We start from the raw sequence: 18,271 nt of genomic DNA, 5'->3' as shown, positions 1-18,271 counted from the left end.
ATCAAAAATATTTTCATATATAATAATATATGAATTATAATGCCTTATAATAATACCTTAAAACTCTACACTCAAATTTATCATGTGAAAAGGAAAGCATACAAAGCAATTTCATCATTCACCTTGTAACTCCACTGAATGTTGCCATCTCTCAGACCTAAATTGAAAATACTTGGTACTTTGTATGAGATGCATGACAAATAAGAGGTCATACTTTTATTTCTAGCTTCTCCTCGTGTATCATAATAAAAAACATAACTCAGACAAATGGATCAGATTTAGTTTTTATACTTCCTGTTTGTTAGAAAGACGTCTCTTAATTAAAAAAATGCCCAAAATACTCTTAATATATTTTCCCATGCCAGCCACTGTGCTAAAGTGCAATGAGTCATTTGCATACTCCAGAGGCCATTCCAACTAAATTAAATCATTCTGACATACCTGCTTCTTCAGTTTCAGCATCATCTACAGATGTCATTGATACTCCAAGCTCCAGGCATTTTTTCATGTGTGCTTTAGACTTCATATGTTTTGTCAGATTTCCTATGGATCAGAGATGAGTCTAATTAACTGACAACAGCAAAGATCATTTTCCAACTCAGGTTTTGGTGTATCTTAACTCCATTATTCTGCAGATAGGGTTTTTAGTTTAAAAACTAACAAAAAATCAAGCAAGCAAACAAACAAACAAAAAAACACAGACGGGGCTGATTCATCCAGCCTATTGCCCTCAGAGCCTGTTCATTAAGAAACACAGAGAGTGGGTTTTTATATCTTCAAAAAAATAATAATGTTCAAATATACTTAAACTCAGGGCCTGAGAGGTATGTAGGCATCTCTCCCATTTTCCACATTGCATTCAGGTGCCCCAGCAAGCTCAGAAACTCACTTTTCTATGTTATCTACCCCTGAGCTTAGTGTTTGTGATATGTACAGATTGCCTGGACATTGACGTAACACCAATGTACACCAGTTGTTCAGGGTTCAGCCAGAGTTTCACAGTGGCACCTCAAGCTAAGGACTCTCCCATTTACATCACATGTGGGTTCCAAACAATCGTTGTGCTTGAAGCATTTTGGAGCAACAAAAAAGACATTCGTGGGTGATTTCTCAGTGCAAGTTTACTGTCTGGCTGCCATCTCTGAACTGAGAGGAGCTGTACTTAAAGTACTCACCTGGGATGTGGTAAACCCAGGTTCAGTTCCCTGCTATGGAGTACGGATCTGAACCAGACACAGCAGGGATTTGAAATCAGATCTCCCATTCCCCTGAGGGAGCAATCTAACACTAGACTATTGACTTTCTGGAGTGTCTGTCTTGGTCTGTTTTTTCACAGATAAGAGAACTGGGTTGAGACTGGCCCCAAGAGACATTTCATGGCAAAGAACCCTGAGCGCAAAGAGAACAAGCCAGAAAAACAAGAATATCACTCTAATCCATTATCCTCTTAGGCCATATCTGCAACATCCAACAGGGAAAGTGACAACCCAGACATGACACTTCTTACTTCAAGGAAAGCACTGAATGTACCTATGCTACTTTTGGGACCCTGACCAGATGGTATGGGTGGCACATGCAACATGGTGGGAGAAACACAGCACCACTCTCTCGGATAGTGAAGAAGTGCTTAGAAGCACACAAGTTGCTTCACTGATGCTCGGTCCTGGCTAGTTTATGTAATTCTCTTCCCAGTAAGTTTCTTATGGTGTCTGTGCACTGCATGAAAAGTCGAACACAGCTTCTGATGCCTCTAGGTGGCTAAACGCTCAGGGTGTACACTGAAAACCTAAGTATCTTTGAAGATCCGTCCCCTGCTGTCCTCAGCAAAATAGCAACAATAGTTATGAGGCTGACAACTGCCCATGAGCAGTAACACAACAGTTGGACACTTCTTGCACTTTGAAGGCTTAGTCTCTTCCTACTCATCCCCCTCTTGTGCAATAGCACGCCACCTCCTCCCTGTTTCTTCTTCTCTGCCAGAAATGCCAGCCTCAGCAAGCAATTTCACATTTATTTCCATGCCATCTCTTCTGCCTGGAATGTCCTCTCTGAACAGAGCTGCAAAACCACAATCCTTCTTCAAGTCTCTCCTCAAGACCCACTTCTCCTGCAATGTCAAATGTAAACAGTGATCTGAGAACAGCTCCACAGATGGCCCATTGGGACTACCATGAGCAGCTCCTTCTCTTTGTCTCTACACCCCGATGAAAGTTCTCATCTTAAATTAGGTTGATGGATCTACTACCATCCATCAGCTATTCCCATCTTTGGCAGAGGAAGAAGTGCTGGAGTCATGGAAACTATTACAATCCTCAATCCTCAAAACAGCCATGAAGCTGTGCTGGGATCTCAAGAGAAATTTCTTTCAGCTTCCTCTCTCCCCCTTAAAGTAAATTCAGTGCAGTGGGACCAGAATCCATTTCCCTTGCCTGTCAAAGGGGAGCTAAGAAACTGAGAACGTAAGGCTCATTTGGGCTGCGCTACAAAGAAATGCTATCAAAGAAAATGATTTTTTTCTTTTAAGGAGACAGCTTCATGGCAAATCCAAATTCCAAAGAATATCATTATCTGTGGCCTCAGGGTGACAAATGGAAGCTTTTTTCTGTGCTGATAAATACATGTGAACACAGGCTATCAGATCTCTATTCATAATTAATGCCGCAGTGGATGGACTTGCCCATCTGGGAGACATACATTATTTATAAACTTGAAACTGACCCACTGTAAAGCCTGTGAAGGCATGTTTTCCTCAGCAGCTGATGCTCTGCTTCTACATTATGTCATAATAAGTGTACTCTCCCGGTAGCATTTGAGTGTTGTTGCAATTAAAATTTGTACCACATAACAATTTTGGCAGAAAGTATTATTTGTAAGTGCAGTTCTTATGCTACTAGATTTTTTCTGCAGACAGATGGACCAGTCAAGAGCCAATAGCTCTTAATGAAACTATCCAAGGAGTCTCTGAGACTCATGAAATTCCTGGGCAAATTCAACAGGAGAGAACAATCTCTCTCATGGAGTCCTGTACCCATAAATACAGCCATTTTATTTTGAAGAAACTTTCCTTGACGGAAAAGGGTGCTTGGATTCCAGATGGCAAAATTGCTCAGGATTTGTTTGGGAAGTGGCAAAAGTTCAGCAAAAAAGGTCAAGTACCTTTAGTTTTGAAGGCAAAATTGCACAACTTGCATACATAAGGCCGGACATCAGTATGAGTGCGGATATGTTTTTTGAGCATGCTTGGCTTTTTGCAGCGAATTCCACATTCTTCACAAATGTACTTTCCTCGGCCACGACCTCTGACATAGACATAATCCTCGTTTGATTTATACCTGTTGGAAGAGAATGAGCATTTAAATAATGCAGCCGCTAGGTAACACACATGCACAAACACTGGCTCTGTGTATCTGATCTGATCTTGTATGTATCTCAACACAAAGCTGCCACAGAATTCCACACAAACTTTTCATGCTGGAGCTCACAATGTATTTCCCTTTCAGGGAATGCACTGGTCCCATTGTGTTTGTGTATCTTAGTTATTTTTAATACAAGACCAAAGGGCTATAGTATGGGCATAGTGAAAACACCTTGTAAGGAAACAGATTATTCCTATAGACAAAGCACAACCTCAAATATGGATCTGTGTGTTGGATTAATTTGTACTCTTGTTTCACACAGGCGTCTACCACCACTGAAGACAGAGCCCTTTTGTGGCATGATTCATTTGACCTATTTTAGTATATTTATCCCTTGGGATCAGATAAATCACATCCTGTTTCTCTCCACTAAGCATAAAGGGAATGCAGATGACTAGCAAGTATGTACGTATTTACACTACAGATGTCTGAACTTCACGAAGATGGAACCCTCCTTAAGGGACACCGTGTTGATCTCATGCAGGTACTTGCTGCTCTACAAACAAAATTGGCAACTTCCAACCTGCTTACTTAGCAGAACACTGTTAAAGGATTTTTTCTCAGCACAGGCGTAAGCATTCCATGCTATTTTTGCTGATTACATTATCTGTAGTTAGATAATAAATAAGATATGCAAATCTATGTAAAGCTGTACATTTCCTTTACTGTTATGCTAAAACGGTAAGACTGAAATCTAAAAGGGCTGAAGAGATCTGCTCCAGCTATTCTGAGGTTTGAAGTTGCTGGGCATTCCCTGGAGGGAGAACTTCATCCTCATTCACCCAAAGTAAAATCCAGAAATTGCAAGAACTGAGAAATAATAAATTTTCTACCCTTTTTCCTCTGTTGTCCTCTCTCTAAGCAGCACAAAGTACTCTCAGTCACACTGTGGATGCAGAGACCACAAACTATCACTGGTACTGACAGTCAGCACTTTACATAAATAAGGGTTTGTGTGGAAGGTTCTATTAATGTGATGATAACTCTACAAGAAGCAGTGGCAATTTTGGGGTTATAGAGCTGAAACATTTTTCAAATCTGCTTTTCTTAGAGTAACACTTCTTCCATATATTCAATAATGCCACCAACAATATAAATACTGAAACTAATATATTACAAATACATAAAACACTGTCCTGTTCTCACATCCATCTCATTATCTATGAAAAACATCAGCTTATCTTTCAAATGTGGGTGCCTAAATTCAGTTTTTCTCATCTTCTTTCTAATAAAGTTGGCTGTCTCCCTTTTCTTTCATTGTCCCTGGCATCACAGGCAAAACTGATGTAGTTTAATGATGTTTAAGAGCCATCTCTCTGGTAGTTTTGGCTGCACATTTCTGGGATTCTGCTTTTCTGTGGGCCCCAGTTCCCACGTTCTCTTTCATCTTCACATCTATTGCTTCATCAGCCACCTCTAGGCCTTCTTTCACAGACAGAAAAAATATTCATTATTGCTTGAAAGACTGCCATCTTCTCTTCATCCCTCCTTATAGTCTGATTTTGCTGGGATGGAGTCTACCAAACCATCCCTGCTTGATACTGCTAAGAAAAATGTTGTTATGACATCCTCTGCCTGACCTCATTCTACTATCTTCTGTCACCTCTCAGGTCCCCCTGGGCACAAAGTCAATTAGACAGGAGTCATCTCTTTGTCACTCATATGCACAGTTCTTGACCACAATTGACCTTGACTCTCTAAGTATGCCCCACCAGCACAACAACTGCAAGAGAAATGACACAGACAATTTTGACATTTAAATATGGCCTGGTCCAAACACTGAAGCATGAGAAGTCTGAGTCTATGGTGAATACCTTTCCTAGCACTCAGGAATATTAGAGCTTTCTACTAACTTCTGCTTCTCTCAAATCATTCAATGACTTTCCCTTTCCCACTACACAACTTTCATGAGACTATGGTCAGTGGTACTCTGAGCTTGATGTGAATGGGGCTCTAGAGCTAAAAAGCATTCATAAACTTCATAGTCATGCAATTTCTACCTGAAATGCTATTTTATTGGGGATTTTCAACTAGAATCTATTACTGATAGATATACAAGAGCAAACATAAAAAAAACTGTGCAATCTTAAGCTGGTGAAGTCATTAAGCAAGATGTCAGATGAGCGGGAACATTCTCTATCCCTCCTTTCTTTCAACTTCACACTGTGAGTATCTAACTACTGTAGCAACTACCAAACTGCAACTTGTTGATTTTCACTGAGGAATATTGCTTCACATTGCACCGAGGTTTGGTAGTCACAGCTGGTGGAAAGCTGATTTTGTGATTTAAATAATTTCATTTGAATCAAGCCACCTGCCAGAGGTAATAATATGGTTGTTAGCTTCTTCCTTCAAAAAACCCCTCTGCTGTGATGCTTACAAACAGCTCTTGACTTTGGTGCAGCAAGTGATGTGGTGATGTGCTATGCCATCTACTTTTCTGCTGAACTCTGTTCTTTCTGTTACCTCACCCTCTCACGGATCCCCAGTCCCCAGCCCTATTTATTTGTTTTTTAAAACCTACTTGTACCTGTCATACAAGCGCTCCACTCCCCTGGCATAGAGCATCTGCATGACTACACTTCCCTGTGTAGTGAATAGACTTTTCCAGGAACTGAAAACTGTGATGGCTGCAGGTCTTTCTCAACTGTGAATTCTGAATTGCCTTCTCCACATTTACAGAACCAAAATAATCAAGAACTGTAAGTAAATCCACTCCTTAAGACAAACAAAAACTAGAGGAAAATACCCTGCTGAAACAAGATATCGCCACGCATACTTGTCTGTCTGGGGGGGGGGACATGAAACAAACACAACAGACATCTGCTGCATAGTTCAGTGCACTGCTTGTGTGTGCTCAGGTGACGCAAAGATGAGCTTGATGAAAGCAGAAGAGAACAGAGTAGAACAGAACAGCTCTACAGACAAGAGCAAGCAAGCATGAAAACCCACCCATGTTAAAAAGCTAGCTTTCAGAAGTCACAAACAAAAACCTGAAGAGGAGGACAAACTCATTAGTCAGGACAGAAAATAATGAAAGACATGGTTATAACATGTAAAGGATATTTGATCCACTAAAAAAAACAACAACAGCAACCAAACTAATATAAGGAAAAAATCTACCCTTCCAGAAACAATTCCTATAAAATGTACATTAAAATGAAGATCTATAAGGAAAGGGTGGACTGATTAACACTTTATCACCGCATTCACTGAAGCTTTGAAGGTTATATGATCCTATTAGGGAAGTACATTGCACAGATTATTTTTCCCCCTCCCCTCCTCCAACTCCAGAAATTAATGTGTGTATCAAGGTTTCTCTCTTTTTGTTCCACTCTAATGAAGTAAACATAGCCAAGTATTACTAGGAGGTATGTCTGGCTGACGTGAATTATATGCCTTTACACAAATAGTTACATAAACCTTATTGGTGTACAAGGAAACTTAAGATGGTGTGAGTAATGTTCAGTTTCTTAAAAAAAATGCTAGATGGTAGAGTGATCTGTTACAGCCCATGCTAATCTGAATCTTTCTAAAAGTTGCTTTTCTTAACAAACTTTTACTCTTCTGACCTCTCATCATGCGCCTTAGTGCAGACTATCTTCAACTGACTGATCCAAATTCAGAAATGATACGTAGTGAGAAGCAGGCAAATTTTATTCTTCAAAGTGGGTGTGAATCTAAGCAACAGCTCTTTAAATTTCTTATAAACTTAGACTCACCCCTGAATTTGGGTCACTCTCATGTAGCCGCCTTACTGACTGGGGTATTAAGTTCTGTAAAGCTACAGAGAACAGCCACGATCAGAGTGTCTGGGTCAGCATACCTATAACAATCTCCAAAATAACATTTTCAGTCTTTCAAGCAAGATGTAGGCTATACCCTTCCATTGTTGCAGACTAGAAAGAAATGTCAATGTTCATTTCATGGAGACTATCCAAGGGTCCAAGAGGATTCAAAACACACGATGGGAATGAAGGACACCTGAGATTTTAGAGTACCAAATGACGGAGGAATGAAAGGCATGTACAAATTCATCACATCTCCATCCTAACCTATTTAATTATCCCAATAACACATCGCTATGAGACCATTTGGGTGTGGTAAGACTAAAATAAACAGCTTGTTCAGCCACCTGACTATTCACTACTAACCTTTGTCAAATTAATTGCATCTTGGCAGAATTCTTTAAAACAAATAAAACAATATCTTGCATTTTAGAGTATACTCCAAGAGAGGCAAACAACTATCCTTTTTTTTTTTTTTTTTTTTTTTTTTTTATAACAAGCTTCATAAGCCTCAAAACATTGCTAATGGGCTTTCAGGTCTCCTTTTTCACTCTCTTTGTTAGCTGTTTCTATTATTACATGAGTAGTAGATGGCCATAGTAAAATTAAGCATTGTTTTATCAACCTTACATGACAGATCTATGGATTAGGTTTAGGTATCATAGATATCATTGCTATCTTGCTTTTACATCTCACATTTTATCTCCAGAATTCAAAATCCAGTAATGTAGTATTATAAGAATAAGAGTAAGCATACCTAGCTAACCCATTCAAGTAAGTGGAGGCACACAGAGTCTAAAAATGAAGGATGTCCTCACAGAAGCCATTAGATTAAAAAAAAAAAAAAAAAGTATAGAAAATGACAAACTGTTAAGTGTCTATCCATTTATTTTTGACCTAAAGAATGAAAGTGACAATTTGGAGTGAGTGCTCTCACACAGATATTAAAAAATATAATTGTCCTAATAGCAAAGGTTGTGCCAAGAGTAACTAACTATACAGGTATCCTGTAGTTTGTTTTAAGACTGACATATACACAAAACAGAAAGAAGCTTGGGAGCTAAAATACACAGCAGAAATACAGGAGACTGTTTACATCCCAGTTCATTCATGTTCATTTTCAAATCTTTTTAAAACAACAGGCTGAGCTTGACATTTCTAGTTGCATTTTCTTACCCTCCTTCAAAGATTTTAATTCGTATCGGCTCAGTTTGTTTGGATGTAATGTCTTTATCTCCATGAATGTCTCCTTTTACTCTTTCTTTTATAATATTCCCCACTACTTTCTTTTCAAGCTTGCTGCCAAACAAGAAGAATGGCTCGTGTTTCATCTGTAGAACAAAGTCAAGGAATGGTGTTACTGCTGGAACACACAATAAATGCACACTTCATTTCAAGTACTTTTAACATTCCAGGTCAAAGCCAAACTCTCATTTTGGTGCAACTCTATACAACGAATTAATTTGTCCCATTCAATTTGATGGCGAATAAGAGAGGGGGCAGCATGGACAAATTTTTATGAGAGTCTTGACAGAAAAGACAGCACCATATCTTTCCCCAGGAAAAAAAAAATAATCATGGAAAATCGAGATGGAAAAGCCTTAGAAGGTAATTTATTGCTATTACAGAATTTTCCCTGGCACCATTATCTAATGCTTAGTTCATGAGGAAGAGTCAATATGTAAAAGACATTAAAATGACCTGAAAATCCTTATTCAATTTTAACTTAATCTTTACTTATGAACTTGCACGGATGTTTGTGTCTACTGTTTGAATCAGGACATGGCAAAAAGGTAGGAAAAATAAAAGGAGATAATGTATTGGGTTCTGGCACATGTGAAGAGAGGGCTTTAAAAGCCTCACTTTTCACAACTGATTCTCAAAATGGAGACAGAGGCAACAGAAGTATCAGAGTTTGCAGAGGGGTAAATCGAGGCTCATAATTGTCATGGGAAGATGTTAAAGCCTGATTTCTCAATGGGGATATATTTATATATATATTATTTTTTTGGACGGGGGGAACCTTACATTTCATAGTTTACAAGTATTTTCTCAAATAAAGATATATTAATTTAATTTTATTAAAACCTCTTATTTACCTGAGCAAATTGCTTCCATGCACTTGATGATGTCAGTTTACCAGCTCCAGGTCTATGCATAGCAGCCAGAGTGTAGATTTCTGTGGTGTTTTTTTGCTTAGACCTTAGAAGTGCTAAAGTGGTCTTTGTACTTAGCCCAGATGGGTTTGGGTTACATGAACTTATACACCATGAAGCGTAAACAGAAGACTTGAGGGTTGGTTGCTGAATGTAATTGGGTTTTGTATAGTTTAAGAAACACCAGCTCACAGTTGTAGTAGTGCGAAGACTTGGGAACTGAAGGATCTGCTGAAAATCTGCTACATCTGTCAGGAGAATGGTAGAGCCTGTGACTTTCCCACTGTTATTGGATGCCATCTGGACTAGCATTCCAAGAGGCATTTTCTGATGTTTCAGTTGGTCTTCCGGCTGAATTTCTCCTGGTGGCAATGAAGACCTCTGTGGGCTCATGCTCATATCTGAGGCTGTTTCATCCACATCCAGTTCTTCTGGCGAGTCTCTTCCTTCAGAAGGGCCACTGGACTTTTGCCCTGGTGATGTGGAATCAAAACTTGAAAGTTTCTCCCTGCTTAGTGGGAAAGCATCAGCTGTCGGAATGCTGACAGGTGGGTAATCTTGAGATGATGAAGATGACAGTGGTGAAGAGGATGACATGGATGGCAGACTTTCTTTTGGCTCAGTAGTACAGCTCTGCCTTACCAGTTGAGGCTTCTGCATTCTTGGAAAATCTTTCTTTATATCGGAGTTAGTTAACTCAACAGCACTTAGCTCCTCAACTATCTGCCCATACATTTTTTCTTCTTTGACTCGTTTCTGTTGCTTGGTCTCCATGAAGAGCTCCAAGCTACTGGCAGGTGAAAGCATCCGTTTGCCTCCTCCCAAGGTAGAAGCCATATCAGAACTGGAAGTCAAACAGAGGGGAATCGAGGGCTCCAGTCCAAGTGATAGTGTCTGCGGCACTTTCCACAAAGGATATTTTTCTAGCCCTCCATGCTGGCCTAGCATCTGAGCTATGTTAAATCCAATTCCGTGCATTGTTGCATTGGTTGCCAATGTTCTTTGAGAAACAGTCTCATCAACTTTACAAATTACAATTGCGGGACTGTTGCTTTGTCCAAGGATCTGGGAAATGCTTGTGTACATTACACTACCATATGATGGCACATGGGTTTGAATCCTGACGGGAACAACTGTTCCTGGCAAAGACTGTACAGATCCATCAGATGGGGAGTCAAACTCTGGCTGAAGATGCTGCTCAGAGGAGGTATCGGTCGGTTTAATGCTATGATCTGACTGGTACTTCGCAAGAGTACTTTTTGAATACTGCCCAGATGTTCCTGAGTAATGCTGGTATGCTTGCTCTTTAGCATGTACATAATCAGCTGGTTTCTTTCCAATAAACTCTGAATTATGTTCCAGGTGATAACTTGGAGGAATGTCTGTTTGGAAAGGTGGCTTGACATAAGATTTCTGCAGCTGTTGTACAAAATGATGCTGGAAGTGTAGAGGTTCTGAGCATGACTGCCACAGGACTGGCTGCTGAGATGGTGGCAAGTGAACCATGCAGACAGTTGGATATGGGAACTGAAATAAGGCGTTATGAATAGGGGGAAATGGGACCTTATCCTGATGTGCAAATAGCTGCTGCTGCTCTGATGGATGTTTGCTGGAAATATAAGGTGCTTGTTGGATCAAGGGAGTCCTTAACATTTCTGGGCTATCTGCAAGAAGAGCCTGTTGCTGGGCAAGGTGGGATGAGCTATTACTAAGCTGAGCACAAGAACCAACAGCCTGTTTTCCAGAGTCATCCACCTGAATGGGCTGAAGTACAGAGGAAGGGGAGTGATGCCAGGCAAGCTGGGAGGAGCGGAGACCAGCCTGTGCGTGTTCCATCTGTTCCTGCTTTATACTTTGTTCTGTGCTCTGATCAGTCTGGGAAATCTCTGGAAAACCACTAAAGGAAGCCTGGCGAACCAAGAAGCATTTCTTCCTTTCTCGTGATGGAGATAGTGCAGTAGTAGGTGTCCCAGCTGAAGAGGCATGAGACAGGTTCCCATAATCAAAGGATTTACTTCGGATCTCTGGGATTTCAGCAGCATGAGGACAGGGCATCTGTTCAGACGAGCAGCGTCTCATTTCCCTCTGATGGTGATGCCCAGGGACGGAAAGTGAGTAAGCACCAGCTGGAACTGTTAAAAACTCGGACTGTTTTCCAAACTCATCTTGTTTGGGAGGTGTGATGAACTTCATTGTTTCTTCTCTTTCAAAGGACATTGAAAAACTTGAACTGTGGGATAAATTGCTTTCTTGGCTAGGGCTGCGAGAGAGGCTTGTACCTGTGGACTCAAAGCTAGACTCTCCAGAGGAGTGCTCCATGTCAGCCAGCCGTAAGCGCTTCTTTTTGGGTGGTAGTTTTTCAGCTGGAAGTTGAGAAAGGGTTTCACTTCTCTGGGGCCACTGGAATTCTTCGGTGGGTCTCTCCTGCTCTTTGTTCTGCACTTCTTTTTCTTTTTCAGGCTTATCTGGCTCCTCTGTGACACGAATTTCAGGTACCTGTATGTTGTGCTGGCGAACCAATCTGGGCTGCATATGATACGGCTGAGGTTGCTGGGATGGAGGTGGCTTACTGGTGTCAGTATTTTCTGTTTGTGGAGCTCGGTCTGGGCTCATGGGGGACTCAGAAATCTCACTCTCACATGTTTCAGATGGTGAATAGATCTTATCCTGCTGGCATACAACATGTTCTGTAGATTCAGACCTTTCAAATGAGTTTGGCCTGCTCAGCGAATTTGTGTGCTGAATGACAGAGATGACATTTCCAGGGGGCTTTCTAGTTAGTGATTCTGCAGTCCTTTCTTGCTCTGCAATTAAGGATGAGTCTTCCAGAGAAGCTGCAGGACTTCCAGACTGCAAGTAAGGCCTGCACATTTCAAAACGCTCTGCATGGCAATGAGCAGAATTGTCTAGACCTTGAAGGGAAAATCCACTCCTTGGCACATCCTGAATTTGGGATTTGGGATCAAAGTCCAAAGGCTGAATTCCTCCAGTGGTGCCAGTTGTACTGCTGCAAAGCATGGGACTGTCCTCCTCATCTCCAACACTCTCCTCTTTCCTGCGCTTTCTGTTTTCAAAAGTTGTTCCAAGCATGGATGGCACTGCCTGAGACTGTCCGAGTGGATCAATGAAGTACTCTCCCCCCTTGTTTGCTCCACCTAAGGATGGCGAGTCCCTGTAGTTTTGCTTCTGAGCTTCATATTCTTCCCATTTTCTGTAGTGCTTTCCACTGGCATCATAGTCATAAAAGGTCTTGTCTCCTGCTTTCTTCTCTTTTGAGGATGGTCCTTTGTCACCTGCTGGTTGTCTGCTGGAAGCAATAATTATATTTTTCCCTGGTCTTCCATGATAGTCTGAATCTGAGTGCCCTTCCTGCACAGAGGGCAGTTCAAAGGCAGCCTGTCTTCTCAACATCCTTTGGTGGGATATTCCCACTGTGCCAGGGTAAAATACATCATCTGAGCCAGTCATCTTCTCATCAAATGAATGGCTTCCTCTCAGAGACGGGGGAATACTTAGGCTGTTTGCAGAAGAGGTTGGCATGGAGTTACTTCTAATAAGAGGAGAAGAATCTACTGGGGGCTCTAGAAGGACAGGCACCTCACCCTGCTGACCGGCTTGATACAAGTTGGATTCACTTTTGATGGATGATGCGGCCTGGGATTGTCTAGATTCTGTATTGCTGCCTGGATAAACTTGTGTAGATTTAATAGTGCTCAAATTACTGGAGTCAATGAGTTCTTCTTTACCTGGAGTAAGCTGAGAAATATGTTCCTCAAGCATCTTGATATCCATTCTGTTATTTAAGAGAGGTAATGGCTCTGCTTTACCCTTTCTACCCATTAAACTGTGTTCCTGATTTGTTGTGGCTACTGTTAGTGCTGTCCTTTGATTAATCCTATAAAACTTCCCAAAGATGATCTCTTCATAAGACTTTGCATTAGTATTTGGTGGGCTTATTTGCTGCTCAGCACTTTCTGAGCGGGAAAAGTAGCCAGAGTCAGTGCTTCCTTTACTGTGTGGGCTCAGGAGGTTTAATGACTGCTCAGAATCTTGCCCTTTTTTCTCTGAGAGTCTTAGTGCAAGTCGCTGTTTAACTGTGTGAGAGTCATCAGACTTAGTACTTAAGGATGGGTTTTGCAACATATCAGAGCCAATATAGGGTGAACTCTCACTGGGTAACTGAATTCCACTTTTAGGGATAATCAAAATGGGCACTTTCATTGGCCCCACCAAGGACTCTTCCATGGAGGAGTGAAAATTGCCTCTGCTAGCAATGTCCAGGGGGAGCTGCGGAACAGGGCTCATTTTGTCAGACCCTTCCACAAGCAGTGAGCTCTCCTCATCAGTGTCTGTGCTCTGCTCACCATCTGAATGTATTTCGGCTTCCACATCAATGTAACTGGCATCTAGGTCCAATTTGGAGACTGCTGATTCTGTGAAAGGTACCAGTCCTGCTTTAATTGCATGGGCATGTGACTTCCTGTGCTTGTAGAGGTTGCTCTTCGTCTTGAAGGAGAAACCACAAGGAACACAAGGGTATGGTCGCTCCCCAGTGTGAGACCTAATATGCTTTTTAAGTACACTAGGTTTGGCACAAGCCCGATTACAGTAAGGACAAATGTATTTGCCAGGCTTTTTGGGTTTGTGCTCCTTTTTGTGAGCATCTTCTGATTGTTCTAAAGATTTCTGTGAATATTGGCTGTATGCAGGGTTCAAACTTGAAATCTTCTTCCTGGAGAAACCTCCACTATGGCTATGCATATGAAAAGGAAACAAGTCCTCTGAGGCAACTGATTGCAAGTGGCTAGGAAACTGCCAAGGAGGGCCTTCCAAGCTCTGATGTGGCTTTATGTTGTGCAAGAAGCCTTGTGGCAATGAATGCTGTGGGAAAGAAAGTGAATGTTGACATGAGTAAGGAGTTGGACGATGCTGTGGATATTGCTTCTCCGTGACTTGCTGTGCAGCCTCATTCGATGATACCAGTTTCCCAGAACTAAAAAGTTGTGCTGATGCTGTGTTTCCAATTTGCTCGTGATCTATTTGTGGTTGCCTCTGTACTTCTTGATTGCCAAAAGTGCTCATTTTAATAACAGCTGAATGTTCTTGCCTCCATCTACTTGGTACTTTAGCAGTTTCTCCAGACCTTGAGGTAGCTTTTTGCCCTATAGCTGTGTCCCCAGAGTCCATTTTGTTACACAAGGTCTTAAGTGCTAGTTCACTTGAAAGCTGTGCAGACTCATGGAGTGTGTCCAAAGCTGTGCTTTTTAAAGTTTTGTTGCTCCCATTTTTCCAGGGCTGTTGCAAGTTCACAGACTTTTCTTTCTCTTTGGAACTTTCCACGCAGTAGTCTATAGGCATTAGATTTGTGTCTGCACACTAATGTGATTATTATACAGTCCTGTTCATTGCATGAACTTTCCTAAACAGTTTATTATACATTTGCAAAGACTTGTTATAGCATTTGGACATTTTCCATTGTTATTAAACACTGAGATGCAGAATGACGCAGAGATATTTGTGATCTACTAGAGCAAGGTTCTCTTCATCTCCTCCATGGTGACACAGGTATCTGTAAGGAAAAAGCAAAAAAACAAAACAAAACAAAACAAACAAACAAAAAAAAATAACAGTTAATATAGCTGGGCAAAACAACATCATTACAGTTGGTTGTATTTTTATTTTTTTATTGAGCCTTTCATTAAAAATACCAAGAGACTTAAGTAAAGGTAACTGCATTTCACAAAATCCCATTTTGTGAGGAGACACAGTAAAGAATTGTTCCAGAGATTTCACACAAGTGTACTCACTACTCAATAAAAGCCCTAAGAATAGAAAACAGTGATCTACACTTTCCAACCTGAACAGTAATTTTTGAAGGCTTTCTCAGGACAGTTTAAAGAGGTTTGATTCTCAGAAAGTCTGACATCTACTTTCAAAGACCTTTCAGCAATCACTGCTGAAAATACTAATAAAACTCCTAATAATAATAATAATAATAAAAGTCCTAACCCCATCGGCAGGAACTACCTTATCCAGTATTACTCACCTGCAGTTCAGACATGTACTTTAGTCACCTGGCTTTCCTCTTAATTCAGAGGATGGTGATCAGTACTTCCAGAGGAGAAATCTTTCCATATCATAGTGTGTGCTTCAGATGTGATGTCTATGCATATGGCCCTCGACTTTGGAGATGCCTGTTTCTCACTGTTGGCTAGGCAGAAATCCTAGATGACTACCTTGGATAATATTCCAAGTTTTAAGATGGCTATAGTGAGGTACTTCTTACCTTATATCATCTTTTTCTTTTTTTTACAAGGAAGTCTTGATCACCTTTTTACACTACTTTTATACAGTCAAAAAAGACATCAGCTAAGCCTTCTGAACACAACAGTATTAGTACCTTTCCACATCTCCATCTTCCAAACACCATATTACATTTTAGCGAGAATGTATTGCTAGAGGTAAAACACATATTAGAGGAATGAGCTCTGACTGTTTTATGTGCCTTAAGCAGTTTAGATTTCAATGTTCAAACATTTCTATCCAGCTAATACATGCAGTTTTTATGCTTAAATGCAACAGGATCCCAAAGTTCTTTTACAAAGAAGAAAACTTGGAGGTATGATGTTCACAGGTAAGTACAGCATTTGAATTAGAAGAACAATGCAGGCTTCCTGCTTCTGTATTATCCAAATAGAGGACATTTTCTGGATGAAAAAGTGCAAATTATAAAGTCGCTATTTTACAGTAGCAAGAAAAAAAGGTTATAAAAAGAAGCAGTATTAAAGATACTTGAATATTTTTAATTCCTACAGTGCAAAAACTGAATTGGGCTTGAAGAAACATTAGAGAAGTACAAGAAAACAACAAGGGAATGAGAATATATGCCTTTTTAGGTATGAAACAATTACCTGCATCTTCTGAACATCTAATAGGCATGACTGTCTTCAGATTTTCTGTAGAAAAAAAAATACAGTCGTAAGAAGTTACTGATATTAAGTATAGATGCTGAAGAAAATTTTCTATTATTTACAGTAGAGGCCTGAAAATTTCATTTATCCACCCATTGGGAAAATGTCACATCGCATCTCAGAGATCTGAGCAAGCACATTTTGAAGAATATGAGTGTGAAGCTTTTTAAAGGTCTTTTAAGGATAACTGCAAATCTAAACTGATGTAGTCTCACGTTCCTGAATCGGTAAAAAGAGAGCTGCCCAATGTTGCTCTTCATTCCTACACCTTTGCTAAACCTGGATTATTCCTGAATCCCATTGGCAAATCCCCTTTCAATACCTCACTCCAGCTAATACTTTTAGGTCTTCTAGGCTTCTCATTAAATGTTTCAGGGACCAGAATGAAATCCTGGCCAGGATGTCACCATTAAGGTACACAAAAAAAAGTAGTGAAAACAAGTAAGCTTCCAGACCAGTTAACACCAGTGGGATAGTGCTCAAGAATATGTGGCTTCCTCCTCAAAAGAGAAACCTACAGACCAAATACATATCTAAAAGACTTATGTACCTGCCATAATTTGCTACTGCAAGCTACTCTTTGCATTACAGAAAAGACCAGCACAGGGAATGCATCTGAAAAAGGAAAACTGAGCAGCATCTCTCTAGCTGGAAGATCAGTTCTCCCTTACAGTAAAATGAGGATTCTCCCTTGCGGTTTTCGACAAATCCAATCTTGAAAATGTATTTTGTTTTGTTTTGTTAAAAATGAGGTTTGTTCAATATTCAACATTTCTTTAGAAGACAAAAATCCAGGAGGACAAAAGCCAGAGCATTTCAATTTATTTTTATATAAAATCCTTAGAAATATCGTAAGTATTAGCTGGGATATGGGGTAATATAATAACCTCCAATTAGAAACTGTCAGAAAAACTGCCAGTACTATTATGTTTTCTCCACTGAATAAAACCAACAGATGATGAAATAGTAAAGTGTATAAAAAAAAAATGTACCTAAAAGTAAAAAAAAATTAGCTCTCTGTAATCACTTACAGTAAGTGCTAAAAATACTTATTTAATAACACTTTCAAAGAAAGAATGGACATTAGTAAAGGCTGATGATTTGATGTTAATAGAATTACTACTGTGCCACCAGTTATCAATTATTTATTTTATAGCACAAATAAAGCTAAAAATGTAACTATAGAGGATTCCCATATAGTACAAAATAATAGCAATTTATTAGACGGAAACTGCAATATTTTAGGTCATAAAGTCATTCAGCTTTGATGTGTTAATGGATTTTTAAATAGTTTTCTTGTCTGATCCTCCATCAGCAAAAAGACAAAATGTAATTCAAGAAAAACTTTAAATTTTCCTAATTTGCTTCTTCATATTAAAAGTGTCACTACAAATGTAAAAAATAAGCCTTATGCACTATATACAATATATGAGAATTGGTTACAATGGAGCAGATCTGCGGTTCCTTATTAGCAAATGGCAGGCAAAGGGCTAAACATTTTTGGCAACCGAGCTAAACCAAGTCTCGTGTCAGCAGTGATGCTAACATACAAGTACAGAAGTAAAGGGAAATATAGCAACTGAGGAGCAGGAACAGGGACTAGAGGCAATGTTCCTAAGTGAAAGAGCATGAAGTTATAAGCCATCTTCAAAGAAAAATACTTTTTTCCGTATTAGGCAATTTTGCAAATGGTGAAGTAGAAATTTCTAGAGGATGGAAGCATCCTTTCTGTTCCATATTCCCTCTGCCAAGAACATCTTCAGAGAAGAAATCTGCCAGTCACAGAAATGTGACAGCAGTGGTTTTATTTGAGCAAAAGATGATGCTAATATACTTCCATCAATTTCCAGTTCTGGACTGAGACATCTGCTACAGAGTTCAAGTCATTCTGTGGTCCTGCTATTTTCAGAGTGCTCTATATAATTTTTCAACCTACACTA

General features: G+C 39.9%; 1 protein-coding gene across 4 annotated transcripts in view; it reads right to left on the bottom strand.

The window, feature by feature from the left end:
* Positions 1-18,271, bottom strand: part of HIVEP2 (HIVEP zinc finger 2) — a 134,622-nt gene that overhangs the window by 12,252 nt on the left and 104,099 nt on the right. For all 4 annotated transcript variants that reach the window (XM_082756095.1, XM_082756094.1, XM_082756096.1 and 1 more), the window contains 5 exons: positions 16,272-16,316; positions 9,304-14,929; positions 8,381-8,535; positions 3,157-3,332; positions 442-543 (listed from right to left, as the gene is read on the bottom strand). In XM_082756095.1, the coding sequence (XP_082612221.1) occupies positions 442-543; positions 3,157-3,332; positions 8,381-8,535; positions 9,304-14,718 (5,848 nt within the window). In that variant the 5' untranslated portion in view covers positions 14,719-14,929; positions 16,272-16,316. The remainder of the gene's footprint in view (positions 1-441; positions 544-3,156; positions 3,333-8,380; positions 8,536-9,303; positions 14,930-16,271; positions 16,317-18,271) is intronic.

Source organism: Aythya marila (assembly GCF_965140915.1).
Source record: "Aythya marila genome assembly, chromosome: 3".
Taxonomy (NCBI): Eukaryota; Metazoa; Chordata; class Aves; order Anseriformes; family Anatidae; genus Aythya; species Aythya marila.
Note: the sequence above shows the minus strand (reverse complement) of the source record. Positions and strands in the feature narration are given on the sequence as shown.